At 37.1% G+C, this 27331-nt stretch overlaps 1 protein-coding gene across 1 annotated transcript in view; it reads left to right on the forward strand.

Annotated features, from left to right (window-relative positions):
- The window catches only part of cpne5b (copine Vb), a 210561-nt gene that overhangs the window by 112269 nt on the left and 70961 nt on the right, over nt 1–27331 (forward strand). Inside the window, 1 exon segment of the mRNA XM_048173479.1 lies at nt 11072–11135. Coding sequence (XP_048029436.1) covers nt 11072–11135 — 64 coding nt within the window.

The following is a 27331-nucleotide window of genomic DNA, read 5'->3' on the forward strand; positions in this document are numbered from 1 at the left end:
AATATCAGATAATTTGACCTTTTTCATGACAAGGTTAGTTCAGCTTCAGTGGCGTGCAGTGGTGTTCTGAAATGAGGAAGCAATTTTTTTTGTTTTGTTTTTAATATAAATTAAATGTAAATTCATGTCCCATTCATACTTAATGTTACACTTTACACAGTTACACTTAAACAGGGAAAAAGTGTCACATTTTCCTGGTTATAAAAAAAGAAACCAAATACAATTTAGTTCTATTTATTGAAAACAAGAATAAGTTAGTTTTTTTTTTTTAAGTATTATTGCAAAGTAGTAACTAAAGGCAGTAGCAATTTAAACAATATATTTTATTTGTGAACTGATGTTCAGCTTTTTAATATTTAGCTTATTTACAGATCATCAGTCATCAAGCTCTTTAACCCTCTGGGGTCTGAGGATTTTTGGGGCCCTGGAGAAGGTTTGACATGCCCTGACATTTGTGCTTTTTTCAGTTGTTCATAAACATATTAATGTCATTACACTGTATTCAGCACAAACTAGGCTACAATAATATGTGAGGAACATATATGTACATGTTTGTGTTTTTGAAGGAATAACGTTTATGTGTGGTTATTGAAAAAACAAAAAACTTAAGTCACTGAAATAAAGCCAAAAAATATATATATATTAATTCTGTGTTCACAAGACTTCTGGGTATTGGAGGTTGTAGACTAGAGTTTTTGCTTCAGAATGATGTAAAAATTATGCTGCCTACTCCTTCATATAAAACAATAGAGAGATTTAAATTTTGTAAGACACTTTTTGTCAAGAAACACAGTATGCGTGGAGGCGTGAATCATCATGAATAATGGGTGATTCTCACATGAGAAGACAAAAGAATCGCATAATAATGACCTGAAAAGACTTGCATAATAATGAGCTCTTTCAGTCAGGTAGGCTGTGAAAAAACCTTTGAGACATTGATCATGTCTCAAGCTCATGGTGTATATCAAACATACAGAAAAAACAGCAACACTGTGAAATATTATTACAATTTAAAATAATGGTATTCTATTATATACCTTAAAATATAATGTATTTCTGTGATGCAAAGTGTCTGAACAATTATAATACCTCTATGGCATTTCATATAGCCTTTTAGCTTAAAAGCATGCACATTTTGAGAAATATTGATGGATTCTCATATGTTTATGTCAATTTTCTATACAGAGTAATATTTATTCAATATTTATTGTCATATGAGCACTGGATACTGTGTTTTCAATTCATACTTGCAGCCGGAGGGCGCTCTGTACACCTTTAGTCCACAAATTAATCTAAAGAAGAACAACCATATGACTCTCCAGGAACTAACAGAGGCCAGAGATCGCTATATCATCCAGATAAACACTTTTCAAGACAGTAAATACACGATTGAGACGATGAATGCATGTATTGACTGAATTTGCCTCTGAATAGCGCTGGCTCCGTGGGCGTGGCCGCATTAGCGGATAATCAGCTGAATCACGGACTTCTGACATGGCTCTCTTTTCATACAGATTACATAAACACAGAATTTTTGTTTTTGATTTGACTTACACGATTTAAAACCTGACATTTCAACGTTTTTTTAGACATAAGTCTAATTTTTTTGTCATTAGTATTCACTAAGTTACAGTTCATTTTCTGAGAACTATCAGATTGGAGTTCGTTCAGAGGGAGACGAGAGATCACGCATCATGTGAGTTTTCTTTATTTTACGAAAAGCACAAATTTTGTTTTTATCTGAGTGTAATAAAAGAAGATATTCCACAGATTAAAGTGGTGTATAGCTCTTAATTGTATGTGCAACATTGACGGAGTATTTTGAGTCTCTTTCACACTGGTTAGAAAAAAACCGCGGTGTCACGCCGGCGTGACCGCCGACCCGAGGGAGTTAAACGCCGGTCAAAGACACAAAGATTTAGCCTATGCCTTTAATTTCGAAAAGCTGATTGCTCACTAAAAAAAACCCTCACAGTAATCAGTAATATTTTCAGTTTGACATGTTTGACGTGACAAAAGCTGTGATTTTTAAGTGGGTGAGTTGTTTACTTGCTTTTTAATTAGTCTTCCCATTAACGTCATCATTTTGTTAATTCAGGCTGATTCATTTATCGCATGAACCAATCATATCCAATTATAGTGCGATGGAAGCATTGCCTCGTCTCACGTGACTTTCCCCCATTCATTCTCAATTACCCCCCACCAAACCCAACACGCTTTAGGGGGCTGTTGTAAGTCAATGGGCTCAGAGGAGGCAAGAGAGATACGGACTCCTGCTGTAACTTCACCTGCTGGTGTCGCTGTTGGACAGTGTTACTTTACAAAAATTAGTGATTTAGAAATATTTTAATGCCATATTTTGTAATATTTGCATTGTTTTATTTTTGTAATATGAATTGTTTTATCATCCAACGTTTTGAGGAGGCACTGCCTCCCTTGCCTCCTCAGAGGAAACGTCTTATAAAATGACATGTGGTGCGACTCCCCAAAAACGCAATGGCCTGGTTTCACAGACGGGGCTTAAATTAAGTCAGGGGTAGGTCTTAATTTAATTAGGACATTTAAGTAGCTTTTATGAATGTGCCTTAAAAAACATTACTAGTGTGCATCTTGAGACAAAACAATGGCAATGCAAGTTGCTTTCTGCTTAAACAGCTCAAACATCATTTTAGTCTGGGACTAGACTTAAAGGGGATAGTCCACCCAAAAATGTAGGGAAAAAATACTATGGTAGTCAATGGGGTGAGATCTGCTTGCTTACAAACATTCTTCCAAATATCTTCCTTTGTGTTCAGCAGAACAAAGAAATTCATACAGGTTTGAGGGTGAGTAAATGATGACAGAATCTTCATTTTTGGGTGAACTATACCTTTAAGCCTTGTCTGTGATACTGGGCATTAGATATTCGTGATATTTTATAAGCCGAACTAACCTGCCTTGTCAGAAGTAAGTATATAAATAAATATACACGTTCATGCTAGGTTTGAGGAAACATTATTACTTTTTTAATTTGAAAGTTACACCATATGATGATTTTAAAATCAGTAAAATTATCTTTTGTTGAAAATTGTATAAAAGTTTTCCCAAACCATGAAACCAAGCTGAATGTAGAGATTACATTTCTAATAGCTTGGCTCGTGCTTTTTAAATGAGATTTTCCCTTTTCTTCATCTTAGGGACTTTTATTTATCATTGACCCAGTTGTTCTTTTCAGTATTTTCATGCAGTATAGCGCTGCCGCTTCCATACGTTTGCCTGCCGCTAATTATTATGAGCCAAGACAAGAGTGCAACCTAGCTAACTGTCTTCACTACACCGCCGACTGCAATATTCTACATTACGCCATATGTATATCCAGTAAAAAGCTGATGAAAAGCTCAAGATAACAATGGGAATCTCAAATGATCTCTTTGTGCACTGCCTGAAGAAAGTTTCTCCACAATGCTTGGCACCCCCACACAAATCTCTCCAGCTCCCAAGGCAAATATGAGATGAATATGTAAAGTGCCGCCTCCATTATTACATTTCTCCTTTTGTTAGTTTTCTCTCTGTTGGGTTTGTAATTACGAGCTCTAGCTGCTACAGAGAACAAAAGCAGTAAAGCAGGGAGTCATGATCCAGTCAGTGAGTGAACGCTCTGGGGTTTCGAGGAAGTACAGAAGTCCACATCCGTTTGATTAGAACTCAGTCCAAGTCCCAGAGTGGAGCTTAGTGAATATATAAGTCAAGCTCAGATTTTAATATGGATGGGGTGCATAAAGCATCTGTGCAACCCGGGAGCTTTATGTGCAAAGCCCGAGCCACATGGTGACTTTGCAGGTAATGATATATCTTATTAATGTGCATGTACTCAACTGGCAGGTTACTAATGGTAACGCACCCTAAAGTAATGGTGGATTTGAACTGATGAGCAGAAATGAATCTAGAGCTCCAAAAAGATCCAGGAGCTACCGGAGATGATCAGGGTGTAGGTGTAAATGCACACAGACACTGGAGAACTGAAGGGTTAAACAAAGAAATTGAAGACACTTGTGGCCTTTTAAAGCATGACTTATTGACATGAACAGACTGCTGAAACTAGGTTCTCATGCAGGAGGGCTTACAGTTTCTTGCCATGAATCATGCAATCATTTTCCATTTATTGCAAACTGTATCAATGTCATTTGAAGTAAACAACAGATAAGTGAAGTGCTTTAAGCTACACACAAACCTTGGATAAAATCTTAAAACACAGTGTATGAACCAGTGGCTACATTTTGCCTTTTTCTTTGAAAAGTACAGGAATGAAATATTGACATGTGGTTTTGTTATATGTTCTCAGTACTTTAACTGGGCGAACACAGTTATGGGTCAAATATATTCTTCTCATCCCTTCTTTAGATTCTGGGAGGCATAATTATGAAATAATATCTGCATTCAGAACCGCACTGCTGCACAGATTGGCTTCTTGGCTCATACATTTACCTTCTTGAAAGGTGTTTCAGCATTTCAAATAAATGTTAATTAAACCGCTTTACGTCTGATATGGTGTTTTAAAGTTTCATTTATTGATTTATTGTGTTCAGTAAGCATCGTCCTGTTTCACATGTCACAAATAATGGATCATGGTCCAGATCTGAAATCAATTTGGGTTTCAGATCTTTGAAAATATATATATATATGTCTCATCTCTCAATGAGACAACATTGCCACTTCAGGGATATGTTGTTATTAGTCCTGTCTCGGTCACATGGTTAGTGCAGTTGAGTAGTAATCATGACACTTTCAGCCGTTTATGGTTTTGAGTGCTCAGTTTGCAGCAGCGGAAACATTTTCACATTAAAAATACAACCTTTAGCTCGCTGGAGGGTGTCAGCAAGAAAGACTGTCCTGTTTGTTTCACCTGACAAGCCTTTGTTCCTGTTTTGTACAAGGCCCTTTTGTAATAATACAGCAATATAAACCAGAACTCCCATTGTTCCAGGGGGACATAAAGACTGAGTAATGAACCAATTAGCAAACACTGGAGTGTGAGTAGGAACCTGTGGGACCACAGTCCAAACACACGAGATGAAATGGCATTCTTTTACTCACACAGCCTAGAGTTTAAAAGGATAATAAAATATAATGCATTTTTCACACTTGGCACAACACGAAAACTCAAAAACAATGAAACAGTTCAGTTCAGTGAACTTGAAAGAAAAAGAAAGTTTTAAATACTCATAATAGTTGATTTAACTGAACTAATTTGTTCAATTCAAGTTTGTCCTACTCAAACCAATTAATTATTTTGAGCATTAGGGTTTACAGTGTACAAAATTCGATGCTGCCATCCTAACTGATATATTTGTTGTTTCTGAGCCATATACACTGAACAAAATTATAAATGCAACACTTTTGGTTTTGCCCCCATTTTTCATGAGCTGAACTCAAAGATGAAAGAAGACTTTTTCTATGTACTCAAAAGGCCTATTTCTCTCAAATATTGTTCACAAATCTGTCTAAATCTGTGTTAGTGAGCACTTCTCCTTTGCCGAGATAATCCATCCACCTCACAGGTGTGGCATATCAAGATGCTGATTAGACAGCATGATTATTGCACAGGTGTGCCTTAGGCTGGCCACAATGAAAGGCCACTCTCTCATTTTGGGTGGTGATTTTAGTTGTTTTCTTAACCCTTTTATGGACAAATCTCCTTCTGTTACTCTTGTCCCACAAGTTTCTAGTCTAATATGTAATGCTTGTTATGAACAGAATCTTCTTGACATATGGAGGTTTCATAACCCATCTACTAAGGAGTTTACTTTCTTTTCACATCCTCATCAAACCGCCTCCCGTATTGACTATATATTTATTTCATGTCATATGGCTCATCTGGATAACCAAGAAAATATTGGTCCTATTTAGGGTTGCAAAATTCCGGGAATTTTCAAAACTGGAAACTTTCCATGGGAATTAACAGGAATATATGAATTAACGGGAATTACTGGGAATTAATGAGAATAAACAGGGAATTTGCAAAATTGCAGGTTAGCCTATAACAGGGTACTTACATGTAGCAGGGCTATTGAGGCCACACCCCCTGCATGCACTGTGCATTCTCCCAGTCCATAACATGCACATTTGATCAAAAATACAGAAAAACAGTAATATTGTGAAACATAACTACAATTTGAAATGATGGTTTTCTATTTTGATATACATAAAAATATTATTTATTATATTTATTAAGCTAAGCTGAATTTTCAGTATCATTACTCCAGTCTTCAGTGTCACATGACCCTTCAGAAATCACTCTAATATGCTAATTTGATACTCCATTATCAATGTTGGAAACAAGAATATGCTGCTTAATATTCTTTATAACCTATGATACTTTTTTCTGGATTCTTTGATGAATAAAAATTTAAAGAACAGCATTTATTTAAAATATAAATATTTTGTAACAATATACACTACTGTTCAAAATTGTGGGGTCAGTAATTTCTTTTCTTTCTTTTTGAAAGAAATGAATACTTTTATTCAGCAAGGTTGTGTGAAATTGATAAAAAGTGATATTAAAGTGATATTGTTAGAAAAGATTTCTATTTTGACTAAATTCTGTTCTTTTTAACTTTTTATTAATCAGTGAATCCTGAAAATAGTATTATAGGTTCCAAAAAAATATTCAGCAGCACAACTGTTTCCAACAATGATAATAACTGAGTATCAAATCAGCATATTAGAATGATTTCTGAAGGATCACACTGAAATAAATAACATATTATAACATAACATATTATAACATAAATATTTTTAATCAAATAATATATGGAAAGAACCATTGAAGTCTCTAGGGATTATTGAAGATTCCAGCATATACCCATAAGGGGAAATTTGTTGTATTAATTTGTATTTCCCTATTTATTTTGCTATTTATATATATGTTAATGAAAATTGGGATATATGTTTTCTTTTTCCTCCATTGTGTTATAAAGAACATACTACATATGTACCCTTTTTTTTCTTTTTTTTTTCTTTCTTATTATTTGGTTTAATTTTGGTATATTTATGGTTTGTGGTGCTGGTTGTTCTTGATGTGTACAATAAAAAAAAAAAAAGGCCACTCTAAAATTTGCAGTTTTACTGTATTGGGGGGTTGAGGGGGGTCTCAAAACCAGTCAGTATCTGGTGTGACCACCATTTGCCTCACGCAGTGTAACACATCTCCTTCGAATAGAGTTGATCAGGTTGCTGATTGTGGCCTGTGAAATGTTGCTGGATATTGGCAGGAACTGGAACACGCTGTTGTATACGCCGATCCAGAGCATCACAAACATGCTCAATGGGTGACATGTCCAGTGAGTGTGCTCACTCAAGCCGGTTACAATGACGAACTGCAGTCAGGTCGAGACCCCGATGAGGACGAGCATGCAGATGAGCTTCCCTGAGACAGTTTCTGACAGTTTGTTCAGAAATTCTTTGGTTATGCAAACCGATTGTTGCAACAGCTGTCCGGGTGGCTGGTCTCAGATGATCTTGGAGGTGAAGATGCTGGATGTGGAGGTCCTGGGCTGGTGTGGTTACACGTGGTCTGCGGTTGTGAGGCCGGTTGGATGTACTGCCAAATTCTCTGAAACGCCTTTGGAGACTGGTAGAGAAATGAACATTCAATTTACGGGGAACAGTTCTGGTGGACATTCCTGCAGTCAGCACGCCAATTGCACGCTCCCTAAAAACTTGTGACATCTGTGGCATTGTGCTGTGTGATAAAACTGCACATTTTAGAGTGGCCTTTTATTGTGGCCAGCCTAAGGCACACCTGTGCAATAATCATGCTGTCTAATCAGCATCTTGATATGCCACACCTGTGAGGTGGATGGATTATCTCGGCAAAGGAGAAGTGCTCACTAACACAGATTTAGACAGATTTGTGAACAATATGTGAGAGAAATAGGCCTTTTGTGTACATAGAAAAAGTCTTCGTTCATCTTTGAGTTCAGCTCATGAAAAATGGGGGCAAAAGAAAAATGTTGCGTTTATAATTGTTCACTGTAAATATTTAATTTAAAAAAGACTTTCCCCCTTATAATATAACTTTAATGTAGTTACTGCCATTAATTTCTGTTAATACCTTGTAGTGTAACTGACATTTTAAAAGAAAAGTTTTATTGTAGTTGAGTTTTAAATTGAGGGCATAGCTTTAAGAAAACTTTGGGTAGTAGGTGTAGTCAGTGGTTAAGGTTTATAGGACTGGTAACTAAACTAACTCAGGTTCTTCCAGAGAAATTTACACCCATAATGCCTTTCTATAGTGTGAATATTCTATTCTATTCTGTGTGAAAGTAGAAATAATTGGCCTAATCTCATTCAGGTGTGATGTTGTTGTAGATAAGATCAGTCAAATGTGTTTTGAGAAACCAATTGTTTTGGTGATTTTTTTTTTGGTTTTCTTTTTCTTCCACTGGCACAACCCACAGGCTTCGAGACAAAAAGCATGCTGTCCATCTGGTGGCAATGTAGCTTTGTTTCATGGAGATGTTATCCTAGAGAGCAGGATGTTTGCTGACAATAGTCATGTGGAACCATTATGGTTTTCAGCTAGAGAAAAACATGTTTAGCAAAATGGTTTTCAGTTGTGAACACATGGCTAAAGCGCGAACACAGACTGCCTGCATCTGTCTCTATTGCAAATGAAGAATCCTGAAGGAGAACTTAGCCATATGGACAACATCAGTGCTAATGAAGCTGTTATGCATTTCAGGGACTGTGTTTGTGATTTCTGTATTAATGAGAGAAAAGTGTCCAGAATCTGAATGTAGGGATGTGCATATGAAGGATCTCTTAAAGCCCAATTCCACACCCCCTTCTGCATGCTCTAGCTGCCAACTGTGGTCAGCTGCTCGGACTGAGATTTATTCACAGCCTATAAATTTTACATGTGCGCCTATAAATATCACATGACTAGCAATTATCTCAGAACTGCCATACAGAACGGTGGTAAAAATGTTCTTAATAGGGCAATCCTTGCATTAATGGTAAAGCCATTATTATGGATACACCGATCATGATTTTTCATGGTCAATTCAAATACCGGTAAAAAATGTTTTCCTTTTTTGTTTAAGCACATTTATTGTTGTTTATTTGCTATATAACAGGCCAAGCTGGCCTTAAATATATATACAGTATATATCACCATTTGAAATTAGAGGCAACCACTGAATTTAATCATGATCCAAACAAAGATGCTACACACGTTTAACATGAGCTGTTGTTTTTTGTAGGTGGCGCTTATGAAACAGGTTGGTTACTGCAGCACACATAGCAGCTCTTATAAACAGGCATTATACTGTATGGGGGTAAGAGGAAACGATAATGTCACTTTCCTTTAGAGATACATTCATATTAACCCCCACCTCCACCTCCAATTCAATATTTATGTTTTTCTTCCAATATTTCAGGCGTCATGAACAGTGAAGCTTGCTGTGACTGGTACAGTATTTTCTCTTGTGAAATGATTGCAATGCAGTTTGTATGCAAGTCCGGAATAGAGATCGACCAAAATAAAACAAAAAAATAGCCGGTTCCGATTTATGGCCAGTCGACCTGTGCATCTCAGGGTCTTGGCAATCTTCTTATAGCCTACGCCATCTTTATGTAGAGCAACAATTCTTTTTTTTCAGATCCTCAGAGGGTTCTTTGCCATGAGGTGCCATGTTGAACTTCCAGTGACCAGTATGAGAGAGTGAGAGCGATAAAACACACCTGCTCCCCATTCGCACCTGAGATCTTGTAACACTGAGTCACATGACACCAGGGAGAGAAAATGGCTAATTGGGCCCAATTTGGGGACATTTTCACATAGGGGTGTACTCACTTTTGTGACCAGTGGTTTAGACATTAATGGCTGTGTGTTGAGTTATTTTGAGGCGGACAGCAAATTTACACTGTCATACAAGCTGTACACTCACTACTTTACATTGTCATTTCTTCAGTGTTGTCACATGAAACGAGACAATAAACTATTCACAAAAATGTGAGGGGTGTACTCACTTCTGTGAGATACTGCATATATATAGAGAGAGAGAGAGAGTGAAGACCAATATCCATTGCAGCATCAGCTCAGTGTCTGAAATGATTCAATCAAGGATTCAGTCTCTCTAAACCCCACCTTTCTGAGAGCCTACTCTTCTCTGATTGGTCAGATGGCCCAGTCTGTTGTGATTGGTCGACCTGCTGACAGTGCGTGTCGTAAACCAAGCACCCATTATCATATCTGCTCTGGATCTTCCACAGCGCTTGATACACAGTGAAAAGAACAGTAATGATGGCGTCAGTTTTACCTGTATCAATCTCATTCTTTTGGAAGTGCAGCAAAGTGGATTTGCTTTGGCATTATGAATGGCATTATGCAAAAACCCACGTAGGTTCAAGCCGGAAGTTAGACTGAACTACTCGTGTCGGGCAGTTCAGAATCGGTTCTTTCTTTAGGGAGACAATAACTCCATTTATTGTGTGCTTTGCAGATGTTTTACACTCACAAACAGCTACATTACATACTGCATGAAGGGTAATATCCATAAAAGCAAAACAGGGGCACTTTCATTTGTATAAAATATGATTATGTTTTTGGGAGGTCACACCCACATGGCATATTACAACCTGAACTAACATTGCCTTGTCATAAAAAGGTCAAATTATTTGAAGAGACTTTGACTCTCTTTGATATATCTGCATATTGGTTGCAGCACATGACTTCATCTATTTATAATCTTTTAACACAACTGCTTCACAGCATATTCTTTTTGTTTTCCTTGTTTTTATGATTATGATGCAAAATTTGTTGCCCATGGTGAACCATTTTGAATTGAGGATCAAGATTTTTTTTTAAGGATTAATTGCATAAAACCATCTTAAAGTTCATTCACTTACCTCTGGGAGTTCCTACGCCTGAAATTAGAGCATAGAAAACGAATCCTGTCTATGGAACCCATTGACCTCGACTTCCTTATTGTGTTTTTACTTAGGGTTTTATTTCATTACTGCTGTTGTGTAATTACTGTGGGTTCAGCATCTAATGGTGTGATGTCATAATTTTTTTTATCTATTTCAGGGGCATACCAGGGAAGAACTGCGGCATTATCGTCTTATCTGCTGAAGAACTGGGGAACTGCAGGGTGAGTCATTAGACGTGCACGTAGTGTTGCATTTATTGTTTTCTCTCTTCTTTCTTCAAGGACAGGCAGAAATGCGTTTTAAGCAGATGCCTGCAATTTACTCTGTGACCTTCAATTAAAAACACTCGGTCTCATTAAAGCTCAGAGTGCTGCGGTGCAAATAGTTCCCAGTACCTAGTTTATGAATTCATCCATGCAAGACAAAAACACAGCGACACTTGTCTTGACTGTGAGGGTCTTTAAAATAGAAAAATAAAATTTTATTTAAAAGGTCATGCATGGAGGCATGTGAAGATTTGTCAGCATAGGGCAGAATGAACTGCAAGGAAAGAAACCAATCGATGTCTTTTTGTACAAGAGGCCCGTCAGGTCAGTGTGGTGGGCACAGTTGGAGAGAGACAGGGAACGGTTGGGTCAAAGAAAGTCCACATCATCATTGCCCAACATGAAATAAACGGAACTTATTAATGCAGAGGCTGCCAATTTACAGCATCATCACCTCATTTGAAAAGGTCAATTCAGTTATAGTTATTACAAGAGCATTTTGTCAGCAAGTATGCCATACAAGACTATAGTACTGAATGCCATTATATTAGTTGTTACACTATTAAAAGTCACAGTCACCCTTGTGGAAGTGTCATATCTTTATTGATCCTGCTTTTTTGGTAACACTTTACAATAAGATCCCATTAATTGATGTTACCTAATGCATTGACTAATGTTAGCTAATAAAAATACACTGTTCATTGTTATTTCATGTTAGCACAGGTCCACTAAGTAATATTTACAGATATAGCTGTTGATTTTAATAATGTATTAATAAATGCTGATTAACATTAAATAAGATTAATAAATGAAGTATGTTTCATTGTTCATTCAAGTTATCTAATGTAGTTAACTAATGTTAGCAAATGGAACTTTACTGTAAAGTGTTATTTAATTTAATAACACGTAGGATAGATATTATGAATGTAATTATATTTCCTAATATGATCACTGTAGGCTACATAACATGTTGGCAGCTGCAAAAGTATTTTCCTTGTAATTAGTTAAATGCTATTTATACTTAATGCAAATAGTGGCAGATGCTATTTTCATCAAAATGTATATATGACTATAAAATCTAAATAAATCTATAATTTTTTGGGACATTACTTGGACTTGATATTACCTCCCCTCTACTACCCGTTAAACACTATATTCCCACTAATAAATACCCAATAGGCACTTTATTTCCACATTTGAGAATATTTTCCTAATTTTTAATTAAAATAAACTCTACTCAGAGCTGATATGTGATGGGAAAAGGGAGAAGAATGAGTTCTGAAAAAGGCGGATTTGAACTTGGGTCGGTTGCGTCAAAAGATAACGCCACCCACTAATGATCCTGTTATCAGACAGGTTTCTTTTGTCATTTTGTCTGGCTCAATCAAATAATGGTGGCCTCTTCCAAACAAGGTTATCATCTCTAAGGTGGTATGAAACAATTTTTCTGTATTTTCTTTCCCTACATTTTTGTTTATTCATGATTAAAAACATTACGTTTCAAGATAAAATTTGGTTTTGAAAGAATAGTTTTTGTTAAAGGAAGCACAAATAAATGAACCGCTAATGATAAAATATTAATTTATTATTTAAAAATGCAGTTGAATTATTATAATGTATATGTAATTTATAAGTATATTTATCATTGTGGTCTCTTTGTTCTTTTTGCCTGGATACTTTAGTATACTGAAATATGGCAAATTAAAGGATTAGTTCACTTTCAAATAAAATTTTCCTGATAATTTACTCCCCATTGTTACCCCCATGTCATCCAAGATTTCCATGTCCTTCTTTCATCAGTTGAAAAGAAATTAAGGTTTTTGATGAAAACATTCCAGGATTATTCTCCTTATAGTGGACTTCAATGGCCTCCAAACAGTTGAAGGTCCAAATGTCAGTTTCAGTGCAGCTTCAAAGGGCTTTAACCCTCTAGAGTCTGAGGCTGATTTGGGGCCCGGAGAAGTTTTGACATGCCCTGACATTTGTGCTTTTTTCAGTTGTTCATAAACATATTAATGACAAAAGTGTCATTTCACTGTATTCAGCACAAACTAGGCTACCATAATATGGGAGGAACATGTATGTATATGTTTGTGTTTTTGAAGGAATAACGTTTATGCGTGGTTATTGAAAAAACAAAAAACTTAAGTCACTGATATAAGGCCCAAAAAAGTATATTAAATCTGTGTTCACAAGACTTCTGGGTATTGGAGGTTGTAGACTAGAGTTTTTGCTTCAAAATTATGTAAAAATTATGCTGCCTACTCCTTCATATAAAACAATATATTGATTTAGTTTTTGTAAGACACTTTTTGTCAAGAAACACAGTATGCGTGGAGGTGTGAATCATCATGAATAATGGGTCATTTACACCTGAGAAGACAATGGAATCACATAGTAATGACCTGAAATGACTTTCATATTAATGAGGCCTTTCAGTCAGGTAGGCTGTGAAAAAACCCTCTGTGATCATGTCTCAGCTCATCATAAACAGCAATACTGTGAAATATTATTACAATTTAAAATAATGGTATTCTATTATTTTCTTTAAAATATAATGTATTTCTGTGATGTAAAGTGTCTGAACAATTATGTTACCTCTGTGGCATTTCATATAGGCTTTTAGCTTAAATGTATGCACATTTGGAGAAATATTGATGGATTCTTATATGTTTATGTCAATTTTCTATACTGAGGAGTAATATTTATTCAATATTTATTGTCATCACTATGAACGCTGGATACTGTGTTTTCAATTCATACTTGCAGCCAGAGGGCGCTCTGTGCACCTTTAGGCCACAAATTCATATAAAGAAGAAAAGGAACCAGGAGCTAACGGCATGTCTTCTAGAGATCGCTAACCATGGCTTTAACATCCAGATAAACACTTTTCAAGACAATAAATACACGTTTGAAACGATGAATGCGTGTATTGCCTCTGAATTTGCCTCTGAATAGTGCTGGCTCCGTGGGCGTGGCCGCATTAGCAGATAATAAGCTGAATCACGGACTTCTGACATGGCTCTCTTTTCATACAGATTACATAAACACAGAATGTTTGTTTTCGATTTGACTTGCACGATTTAAAACCTGACATTTCAACGTTTCTTTAGACATAAGTGTCATTTTTTTTGGCATTAGTACAGTTCATTTTCTGAGAACTATCAGATTGGACTTCGTTCAGAGGGAGAGGAGAGCTCACGCGTCATGTTAGTTTTCTTTATTTTACAAAAAGCACAACATTGTGTTTTTACTCTCAGTGTACACAAATAAAAGAAGACATTCTATAGTTTCAATTTATATATTACTTATGTCTCTATGACAAGAAATGACGGAGTATTTTAAGTCTGTTTTGCTGCAATGTGAAAAAAATCCTGCAAAACGCTCCGGCGCGTTACCCGACTCCAGAGAGTTAAATGATACCAGACAAGGAATAAGGGTCTTATCTAGACAATTTAAATGATCAGTCATTTTCTAAAAAAAAATGTAAATGTATATGCTTTATATAAACAAATGATCGCTTTCCAAGTGGTTCCGCCAAAACCGCACTTTCATATTCTTCAAAAAGCTTACGCTGTATGCCCTATGCCTGCAATTTTCAACTTACGGAACGAACGCAGTGCCAGTTCCATTTTTCCATAGTAGAATAGGGAAGGCGTAGGACATACAGCGTAAGGAAAATTTTATTTGAAAGTGAACTAATCCTTTAACGATAGAACAAATATCTTATTTGTTTATTTGTACCTGAATTTTATGTGAACATTAAATGATGAACATGCAAATGTATCATTAAAATATTGAAATTTTACCTGAAATCTCACTTCAAGAAAACATAAATAATATTTAGTTCAAAGGGGTTCGGTTGAGAAAAATGTAGGGAATCCTTGTTTTACAGCTATAAACTCACCTCATTTTGTGATTGTGTCAATAAGAGAGAGTGTATTTCACCTCCATTAACTGATGCATTTGAGGCAGAAGCATCTAGCGCAATATAGCTGCGGGTTCATTGTGAAGCATTTGTGATACTCCAGCGTTCTGCATCATGTGCACTCTTGTTAGGACTGTGACTGGACAATGCTCCTGTGAAGCACCTTCATTACAATTTCAAAAGGATTTTCTACTGCTTCCCTGCTCTCTGGATCAATGGCAGAGTTCATTTGTAGTTCTTTTTGCACTGCTGCCCATATTTTACACACCAAAAGCTTTAATTTGAGCTCAAGGTAATGTGAATGCAATGGGTTGGACTCTTGTTAGATCCCTTCTCTGGGCTTTAAGTCACATGACCACTAAGAGCCCTGATATCAGTATCCAGCTCAATAAAGGCTTTTCCCGTCACCATTACAGACTGAAGAAGTATAATAATGGAGCTTTTAATTTGTACACACCATCTGAGAACATAAACATTGATTAGAGGAAAAACCAATAGAAAGGGCTCGTGGATTCAGATTTCTGTGCCATTGCACAATTGTGTTATAGTTCAATGTTAAAAGGTTTTAGTGACACATTTTTGTGTTGGTTTTGATGTTTGTTTTGGATCATTGTCCTGATGGAAGGTCCAACCACGGCCCATTATTGGATTTCTAGCAGAAGCGGTCAGGTTTTGATTTTTTATCTGTTGGTATTTGATAGAATCCATGATACCATGAATCTGAACAAAATGTCCAGGACCTCCAGCAGAAAAATAGGCCCACAACATTAAAAATCCAATGTTATATTTAACCTTGGACATGGGATACTTTTTATCCATGTGTGCATCAAACCCATCTTGTGGGTTTTCTGCCAGAAAGCTCTTTTTTTTAATATAGTTTCATCTGACCATAGAAGCCGGTCCCCGGCTGGAGATTGTTTCTGGATGACTTTTGGATAACTTGTGGGGATGTAGGTGTTGTTTGATCATTTTTTTTTTAGGTTTTCTGAGACTCAAGACTCAAGGCTCAACTAATCTCTGCAATTCTCCAGCTGTGATCCTTGAGAGTCTTTGGCCACTCAAACTTTCCTCCTCACCGCGCATTAGGACGATTTAGACACACGTCCTCTTCCAGGCAGATTTGTAACATCTTTAGTTGATTGGAACTTCTTAATAGGTTGTTTGCACATGACGTCACAGCAGCAGCGCAAATGAGTCTGGAGGGCAGGGAGTGATGTTTCTATATAGGAATCCTATCAAAAACTCAAAATTTGTATGTTTTGCATCATTTATGGTTGCTCAAATCGATAAAATTGAGAACCCAGAAGGTGTTTATATCGTTTACATAACTTATACCATTTTTTATAACTTATAATGTTTTTTAACTTTAAAAGTTGTCGCCTTTAATAGCCTTTTGCTTCTGCTGATACTGAAATGAACCTGCTTACCTTATTTGTTTTTGACTTGGTTCAATATCCACATTCTTCATGATATCGTTTGCAGGGAAGAGAAGCTATTTTATTGCATTGAATGATAATTTCGTGTTTTCACTTCAGTTTTGTAGTATTCCGTTCACAATGTTGATCTGGTTACCATGAGAACAGTAGGTGCGTCCCAATTCGCATACTTATGCACTATTCTATGACGTTTTTATGTATAAATAGTGCGAGTAGTGCGTTCACACTGAAAATTCCAAAAAGAAAAAGTACACTTTAAATACCCGGATGATGCACTAAATTAACGGAAAAAACTAAGTGTGGAATGTTGGACACTTCGTGCACTCAAATGTCGCCGCTTTAATTACGTAGTGGAGGGGAAGGGAGGATCGGACTCCGTTGTTAAATGACAAAATAACCTTATACAATTCACGCACTACATGGATGAGTGCATAGTGCACAAGTACATAGTGTATAAGTGCATAGTGTATAGTGCATCATTTGGGACGCAACTAGTGTCACGCGCTGCTGCTTCTGCATGGTAGAAAATGTCCAAATAAATAAATGTTTAACAAGCTGACAGAAGTCGATTCAACAAGACAACACTTTCAAAAACACTCATCTATGTGATTATTTTATTGAGTGATAGGCAGTGGGTTAAATCAGTGACATTATTAGATTTGATATACGGCATATAAAAGGCAACAATTGTATTACACAGTCCAGTTTTTTCCCTGAACGATGATGTGAGCTCCTGTTGCAATTCTTGGTTCAGCATAAATGACCTACAATGGCGACATTTTTCACAATCACAACAGAAAATCAAAATACTGCCTTAACTTCACTAGCAGAAAGGCAGCGCGATATAAACAAACCCAGACTAGAACTGAACGCGGCGTGACGGCAGCTTCACATTCTCTTTATCTACCTCCTCGATGGCAATCAAGTCTTTCAATTCAAGTCGCTCATCTTCATAACATAAAGATCACGTCCAACATATGTTGTGATTTTCTGTTTATACCTTTCTAAACCAGCACAGAAAGGACTTTTCTCCATCTCTTCCATTCTAATTTTCACTGCTTGCCCTCCACCGGTATTTCGCGCGCCACCAGAACCATGTGATTGCAAACAACCTATTATTGCCCTGATGGTGGAAATGGGGATTTTCAGCGCTTTAGCTATTTTCTTACAGCCACTTTCACTATTTTGTGAAGCTCAACAATCTTTAGCTGCACATCAGAACTATATTCTTTGGTTTTTCTCATTGTGATGAATGATTATTTTGATAGGATTCCTATATAGAAAAATCACTCCCTGCCCTCCAGACTCATTCACGCTGCTGCTGTGACGTCATGTGCAAACAACCTATTAAGAAGTTCCATTCAACTAAAGATGTTACAAATCTGCCTGGAAGAGGACCTGTGTCTAAATCGTCCTAATGCGCGGTGAGGAGGAAAGTTGCTTGCCCTCCACCGGTATTTCGCGCGTCACCAGAACCACGTGATTGCAAACAACCTATTATTGCCCTGATGGTGGAAATGGGGATTTTCAATGCTTTAGCTATTTTCTTACAGCCACTTTCTATTTTGTGAAGCTCAACAATCTTTAGCTGCACATCAGAACTATATTCTTTGGTTTTTCTCATTGTGATGAATGATTAAGGGAATTTGGCCTTTGTGTTTCCTCATGTTTATACTCCTGTGGAACAGGAAGTCATGGCTGGACAATTTCATGTTCATGATCACCCTGGTGTGCTAAAAAAAAAAAATGTAAATATGAGTGGGAATATACTTCAGAGATATTTTACTCATAAAAAATTCTAGGGGTGCCAATAACTGTGGCCAACTTGTTTTGGAGAAAAACTTTTATTTCTTAACGTGATTTTCACCCCACTTTCTATTCTTTTTCTTCAATGAAAGGTTAGATTTTTGCTAATTTTATGAATTAAAGATCAAAAGGATAAACAATGCAGATTTATTTTTACAGTCGTCTTTGATCATATTTACCAAGGGTGCCAATAATTCTGACCACAACTGTACTTATTAACCACAAATGCTTGTCTTGCACTGCTCTGCGATCCACACGCATGATGTAATCATGTTGGAAAGGTCACTCCAGTGTCTACAAAGCGTTAAAAAAGTATATAAATTTGTATTTTTTTTTTTTTTAAATGATGATCATTTCACTAGATAAGACTCTTATTCTTCGCCTGGGATTGTGTAGAGTCCTTTGAAGCTGCACTGAAACTGCAATTTGGACTTCCAACCAGTGAACCCCAGTGAAGTGCACTATATGGAAAAAAATCCTGGAATGTTTTCCTCAAAAACCTTAATTTCTTTTCAACTGAAGAGAGAAAGACACAAACATCTTGGATGATATGGGAATTTGTAAAGTATCAGGAAATTTTCATTCAGAAGTGAACTAATAGTTTAAATAATTCTCAAAATGTTCCCAGACTTTGGATTTTCTACCCGACATATTATCGCATGGATCAGCCGTGTTAATGATCTGTCACTACGTGCCAAGTTTTTTTTCTAACCAACTAATTAAAATGTAGCTGACCACGCCTCTTCTCATTGACTTGCATTTAGTCGGCTTGTAATTGATTACCCCCTCTGATACATTTATATTTATATGTAATGTATGCTTCATATCCTTGAGCCCTTGCTCTCTAGAAAAAACATCTAACGCTAACACACTCAGGCCTATGTTTTGCATAATGTACTGAGTGTGAGAGGTGGGAAAACATTGGGGTTTTTTTTTTGTGATGAGCCATCAGTGTATGGGAAAATCAATCCTAAATTCCTTACTAATGGTTTTTGCTCATTCCTGCTATAGGCTGACAAGAATCATTAAACTGAGCAAACCCACAAAAACTTGAATTCAGTCCAGAGTGAAGAGTTTAACTGTGCTGGGAAGCTGCTTTGAAACTGTAGTTGGCCAAGTTACAATCAATATGAAGTACTTCAAATACCGTCAAGTTGCTTTAAAGTGTAGTTACTATAGCAATGTCACAAAGCGCTAATAAAAAGTAGCTACTGTACACTGAAGCTAATTAAGATAGTCATTGAGACTGCCTCATTTCAGAAAAGTTCCCATTATATTGCAAAAAAGGAAAATTACAGTAATTTATGCCTCATAAGGAATAATTTTATAAAATGAGACTCTTCACTAATTACAAAGGAAGCTATTTTGAAGGAAGCTGTTTTTCAAAATATCTTTTTTTGTTCCACAAGAGAAATAAAGTCATACAGGTTTGCAACAAAATGACGGTGAATAAATGATAACAGAAATTTCATTTTTGGGTGAATAGACCCTTTTCACAATGACGTCATACAACTTCCGCCTATCCGCAAAGCAGTGTATCAGTTGTTACGTCTTACCTTAGCGCCGGCGACTTCTCGGGAAAATGCTTTAATAACTTTAAATGCGAACTGTTTATGTCAAGGAATTTGCACAGTCGGCTTCTTCTGGTAATGATATTTATTATTTCCTTTCTGTAACTGCCTTGGTTAGGGTTTCCACGAGCAGAAACTTTAGCAATGTTGTCATTGAATTCAGTTTTTTAACAGATTTGTGTGGACACAACGATTGTGTCCACACAAATCTGTTAGCCTATTTGGAATAACAAGAATATTGTCTTTAAAAACAAATCTTTATTTTTAGAAATTGGTAGGCTATGATAATGGATATTGTTCTTGTGAGATTTATTTACGAGTAATGGACATCTGGAAGTAACACGTCCACATATAATACTCCAGAAGAATTAATGGTGTGAAGATTTGAGATCATTTTACATCAAACCAGTTTAAACTGAACTGGTGCAATATATTAAGATTGTATAATTTGTAAGAAGTGTATTGAAAATACAAAACGGAGGTAGCCTATGTGTTCATTTAATGTTATTCCCTGGAGAAATAATTTGATTTCGTACATTTAATGATGCTATAACAATGAGTACTGTTGTAAATCCTCTGTATATGTTTGTATGCGACGATCTTGTTCTTCAATAAAGAGACGAATGATGACAATGTTTTTTTACTATCGTAAAAATGCCATGCACATGAGTCAGTTTTTACAACATTAACAGTCTTCATGTAGAAATAGTATTATATTAAACACAATTTGTATTATTATGTATGCCATATTTATCGAAATAAAAGTATAAAAAGACTTTGATATTTAAAAAGAATAAGCTTATGTTGATCTTCATTGTACATAGGCCTGTAGGCACTAAAATAAGTAGTACATTAAGCTTTGAATGAGAAGTTTTTAACTGCACGTAAATGTTGGAAACATGCGTTTATTTCACAAATTTATATAAACAGCTTCATCTGCAATAAAGACAGCAAAGTTCGCAAGATACGGGCAGGAAAATGCATGTATGGCTTCAGTACGTATTCAACTCCTCCGACTTCAAGCAGCAAATCGCGCCGATCGGTAAGTTTGTTTGAGATCTGCGGCTGCCAAATACCTCACCTTGAATTTACATGAAATTAGGCGACTACAATCATCCTTTAACCACATTTGTGGCATATGTACAACTATTGAGTGCACTTCATTCGAGTCGCGCTAGTATTCCACTATGCTGACGGAAGTGAGGATACACTGCATCGAGTCCTAACGGAAGCTGTGTGACGTCATGTGAAAAGGGTCTATTATCACTTTAAGTAAGTAGTGTCACTTCATTTAAGTAAAGAAAAAATGCACCAGGACACCAGCCTGAACATCTGCAGCATCTGTTTATATGACTTCTGAGGGTTTGGAGTGGAAAATTTAAGGGTGTATTCACACCTGTCTTGTTTGGTTCAATTAAATCGAACTCAAGTTCCCCCTTGGTGCGGATCTTTTGGGCAGGTGTGAATACAGCAGTCACACTCAGCTGCGGACCAAACAACTGACCGAGACCCAGCTGAAGAGGTACCAAATGAACTCTGGTACTGTTCTCTGCTTGAGAATTTCTGTCCAATGAATGGATGACCTTAGCACACGTGTGTTTTTTATTTTTATTTTTTACAAATTTTGGTTCACTTGCAATAAGGGCAGTGTGAAAGCGAACCACACCGAACAAAACAAAAATTAACATTGTATTAGATCCGGACCAAAGCAAGTGAACTAGCGGACTGACACTGTATCCAGGTCCAAGGATCCATGTTTGTCTTTCAGAGAAAAGAAAACTGGACACAGACGATATTGATAATATTGATCTTCTTTTAACACCCATATTGGCATTGCCTTGGTCTATCTCTAGAATTCAGCATATTAAAAGCACTAAAGCCCAAAGATGATTGACAATATTAGCAGCTCTCTTTCAGACTGACCCCTGAAAGCCGCCTGCTGAGAGTCGATAGCTGACTTAACACGTACATCATTTTCTTATGAACTATCCTCACATTCACACCAAATTGTCTCCTTGTTTCAGCTCTAAATTTTGCTGCAGAATTCTTAAGAGCAGAATGTACCTCAGATTCATTTTGAGCCAGAAAAAATCTCTTCTTTTGGAGATATTATTCAGGCACACTTCCCAGTTTTTGTATCTGGTCATCAAAAAAGTAGCCACTTGGTGTTTACAGTGAAAGCTCATGTTCTACAAACACAAGTTTATCTACCCCCACACTAAATTAGGCTTAGTGTTTTTTGACCAAAATATTCGATTTCAGGGTTCTGGCTTGAATTTTTCTTATCAACTAAATTTCCCTCTGATTTTTAAGGTAATGTAGGATTTAAAGGTGCACTATGTAATATTTTCTGTCCGCTAGAGGTCGCTAGAGGCCTATTCAAAACAAAGGCGCAGCTTGACGATGCCAAGTTTGAGCGCGGAATCTTGGGACATGTGGTCTTCACCTCACAGCCGGTGGAAATAATCGGGATAGGACTCGGGAAGAAACCATGTTCATGGATGCGATTATTAATGTTACTATAGTATGAAGCAGAGCAGGACCGAGTGTTGTTGGAGCTGAACGAGACCGCTGGAGCGATTGCGCAACACACGCCTCACGAGCAGCAGGACTTTTATTTTGACACAGTCGCCGGCGCCGCTTCCGCTTTCCGGTCATGAGTATGAGGTAACGCAGCTCTGTTTATCATATTAGATACATTTGAGAGTGTTGAAAATGATATTATAACGTTACTCTGTGCGTTCGCTCGGCGGCTGCTGTGAGACACTGTTACACACTGCAGTAAGATAGATCGATTTTAGCACGTGACATCGGAGCGCCGGGGGATCAGTGCATCTCGAACAAGCTTGGTGTGTTTGTATTTGGTGCTGAAACACTAGCATTGCTGTTAAAGATGAAACATATACAGTGACGTAAGACATGGCTCTGTGCTGGCTCTCTAGCCTGTGGAAAGGCAAACCGGTTCTTAGAAGGCTCGTCAGTTGAACCAACCCGAACCGGCTCTGAGCTAGCACTCGGTTCGTACTGGTGGAAAAGGGGTAAATGAGAATCTGCCGTCTGATGTGACCGGAATATGTTTTAGCTGGCAGAGGAAGAACGTCGGCTTCTTTCCCCTTTATAGCCCTCATATCCAGGAACGCAGAACATATTTCATGAGGCTTTGGGTCATGGAGAGGCATTATTTTTAGCTGCGCAGGGGTCTGTGGGTGGAGATTGCATGTCAATCCTTATGCATCCTGAACTTTCCACCCTTACCTCCCTCTCATAAAGTGCCCTATTTAGGGTGTCTGCACTTCAGGCAGATATTCATACCGCCTCATTTCAGCGGGTGTCACTGATGATTTCTAGTGAGAACCCTAAAGCTGCTCTTAAAGTGTTAAGTCGCTCTACAGCTGGCAGATTCCTGAAGGTTGTCATGTGAAAAGGCACCAAGGCATCATTTGCCACTGGGCTTTTTATGGGATGGTGATAGAGGGGATGTGATGGCTCTCATCTGTAATGCCACGCTATCTGGACAGCTGGAAGCACAAGGGTTGGGCTGTTGGAACAAGGGCGAGTGACTTTGGAGGACGGTAACAAGAGCTTAGAGAGGGGAAAGAGGCTTTCGGAATATGTTGATATAGCAGTCCAGGAATTCGCCTTTAGAGCAAGCGCAACGTTTAATTGCTCTCGAAGCGGAAGCGTCTTCGTGTATGATGCACTTGAATCCACACTCATCAGCAGTAAATGTCTATTAGCATGTCATCAGTATTCTGCAGGTCGCAGAGCTTGCAACAACAAAGGTTGTTTACTAAGAGAGATCTAGTGCTCTGACACGAGAGCTGTGCAGATAACGGGGCTGTTACTAGATTAGCCATGAGTCCAGCCCTGCAATCGCTCATGCAAGAGCATGTAGTCTGCAAAACACACTGTACTCTTAAGAACTCGCTTTTTGTCATCCACTTGTAAAACATGTTGCCTGACTGTTGAGATAGTCTGAATCAGGCATGTGGTGCGTAATTGTTTTACTCAAAGACTATGAAAGCAGAATGAACCTAATTTATGCTCATCAAAGCTGCATTTATTTGATACAGTAAAACAGTAATATTGTGAAGTATTATTACAGTTTGCTGATTTCTTAGTATCATCAATGTTGAAAACAGTTGTTCTGCTTCATATTTTTGTGGAAATTTATATATATATATTTTTTTTCATGACTCTAAATAGAAAGTTCAAAAGAACAGCATTTATTTGAAATAGAAATATTTTCTAACATTATAATAAATCTTTACTGATATCTGTCACTTTTAATCAATTTAATGCATATTTAATAAAAATGTTATTTATTAAAAAAAAAAATCATATTGGCCTCAAACTTAGCGTGTGAGGGGAAAAAAAAGAATAATTTACTTAATTTAATGGTTATAAATATATTTATTGTAGTGGAGTTACAGTTAGACCCCATAAAGAGACCAATATGCTCCAGACCAAGTAAGACCAGGAGTCAAAGTCGTTTACTGAAGACAAAGTTCTCCTACACTTCCAAAGGCCATAGAACATGAATAAGAAGATCCAGCCTCAAACTTAGGATACAGAAACACTAGTACTTATTGTCACATAGATAATCAGTTGACGTCATTTCTACCAGATTCCGATAGGTTAACAGTACAGATAATCCTGTTGACCCAACATTTAAACATGTCAATATTCTATTTTTATGCAAATTCGATTATTCAGAGACATTATCTTTGACACATTTTGTTCTATATACGTAAGAAACTTTGGTAAGGGTCATCTCATCTGGGACGCTCTTGATTCTCCTTTGTTTCCTTTGTCATGGTCACATGCGTATAATAATAATAATAATTCAAATATAATAATAAACCTCTGCAAGCACAATTAGATCAAATGTAGGACAATATCTTTTCCCTTCAAGTTTTGTCAGCACATCCCTCGAACAGAATTCTGTCTCTGAGCTCTTCAGGACAGTTCCTTTGACCTCATGATTCTCATTTGCTCTGACATGCACTGTGAGCTGTAAGGTCTTATATAGACAGGTGTGTGGCTTTCCTAATCAAGTCCAATCAGTATAATCAAATCACAGCTGGACTCAAATGAAGGATGTAGAACCATCTCAAGGATGATCAGAAGAAATGGACAGCACCTGAGTTAAATATATGAGTGTCACAGCAAAGGGTCTGAATACTTAGGACCATGTGATATTTCAGTTTTTCTTTTTTAATAAATCTGCAAAAAATGTCAACAATTCTGTGTTTTTCTGTCAATATAGGGTGCTGTGTGTACATTAATGAGGAACAGAATGAACTTAAATGATTTTGAGCAAATGACTGCAATATAACAAAGAGTGAAAAATTTAAGGGGGTCTGAATACTTTCCATACCCACTGTATAATGATCAATGGTGCTATAAATCGTAAGAATGAATGACATATGGGTTAGTGGATCTTTGTGACCCTAAATACAGTTGTCTTTACATGTCTCATACAGCTATCACGAGAACAGCAGAATAAAATGAATAAGAACAAGTTCAAACTGACAACTTTATTTCTATAAAATATGACATTTGATTATATAATGACCAAAGAATAATTACAAAACAAGCATTTATTCTCTGGAAGCCAGGTTATGGAAGTTAAATGTGTTCTGTTTTAAAAACTGTTTGTTTTTTGTGCCTGTTGCTTTATTGTTTCTCTTCGAGTCCACTTACTGAAGAAGTCCAGCAGTATTTCTGCTCTTTGGCTCATTTGTGAGTGTGCACTGAAGCTCAGATAATATAGTACAAGTCTCTTGCTCAGTTCTGGAAGCGTCTGGAGCTAATCGACAACAATGTTTAATAACAGTGTTCATATGCAAGGAACAATGACAAATTACCATCTTAAAGAAAAAAATTAAGAGTAATCCCTTACTTTACTATAACAAGGGAAAAGTGATTAAATTACAAGTAATTGATTACTTACAAAGCTGGGAAGAGTCAGGATATTATTTAATATAACTCTGATTGTGTTCACCTGAAAGAAGTAAGTCAAATACACAGGATGGCTTGAGGGTGAGTAAATTATGGGATAATTTTCATTTTTGGGTGAACTATCCCTTTAAATCAACACTTTGAAGCTTTCTTAAAACTCAGAAAAAAATGCTAATCATTTCACAGGGGAAGACCAGCAGGGGAAGTGAAAATTGATTTCCAGGGAGCTCTGTTATCACAGAACTGAGAAAGAGACAATTCAGACATTTTCATTTGAACAGTGTCAATCAACGAAACGGCACAGACACTCTGACCGCTGCTGGCAAACTGAGGGGTTTAGTGACTTATTTTAAAATGGACGGAATGTCACAGTTGGGTAAACAAATGAAGAGGAGAGGGATCTATTGCAGGACATCTTTTAAATAAACACAAAAGAGTGAAGATAATCCACACACCAAAAAAAAAAAAAAAAAAAAAAAATGATTTGGGCTGGAAACACTACGGGCTGGAACTTAACAAGAGACAGGTGGGACTAATCAATAAACTAACTGGTAACCACAGAAACAAACAATCACTAGGAACACAGGCAAACAGGAACAGAACAAAACCAAATTAAGCCCCTTTTACACTAGTGCATTTTCGTTTTAAAACGACGGCTTTTTAAAGTGAAAAAGATCCTTGTCTAGACTGGCATTTCCACAGCGTTTCAGAAACAATCTACACTAGAGGATTGAAAACGCGCGTCACATGACCGTTCATGCACAGCAGGTATGCGTGTACAAGTGTTAACAGCGGTATTAAAAAAATGCAGAGTAGATGCTAAAAATGACAACAAAGCCAGCAAAGATTTCAGTTCAGTCTCCAGGTTATTGTTTACGAACGTGGGCAGCCACGGCATCGTTTTCAAAAGTCTCCAGTTTTGGTCCGTTTATATTGAAACGCAACCCCGGTGTTTTTAAAATAAAAATGGGGTCTGCAGCATTTTCGAAAGTCTCAATTTTTGAGGGTCAAAAACGCCGCTGTTTTTTTCTGTAACAGACAAAAACAAATAAGAGAAGCTATTGTGAGGTGTTAGATGTGTTAGATGTGTTGAGTCTTTTGTCTTCTGGAATTGATGAATAATGAAAATGAATACATTACAACATCCAAACCAGTGTTTCCTGGAGGTATACTAACACTACACATTTGTAACACGGTTAGTAGATGTGGGAAGAAGGAGGCGGGAACCGGCGAACGTTCAACAAAAGTTTAATCTCAAAATAAACAAAGAACAAAACGAAAGTAATGCCGGCAGATCCTTGCGGACGTCTGCCGGCCACACAAACATAATAAAACATAAAATAAAGTCCAGGCCTGGTCCTCTCTCGTCCTTCACTGATGTCGCTCCTCCTTTTATGCCTCCGGAGCTCCTCCGTGAGAGACTCGCGCCGTTCCCTCACGGCTCTC

Source organism: Megalobrama amblycephala, linkage group LG21 (assembly GCF_018812025.1).
Source record: "Megalobrama amblycephala isolate DHTTF-2021 linkage group LG21, ASM1881202v1, whole genome shotgun sequence".
In the NCBI taxonomy this organism is placed as follows: domain Eukaryota; kingdom Metazoa; phylum Chordata; class Actinopteri; order Cypriniformes; family Xenocyprididae; genus Megalobrama; species Megalobrama amblycephala.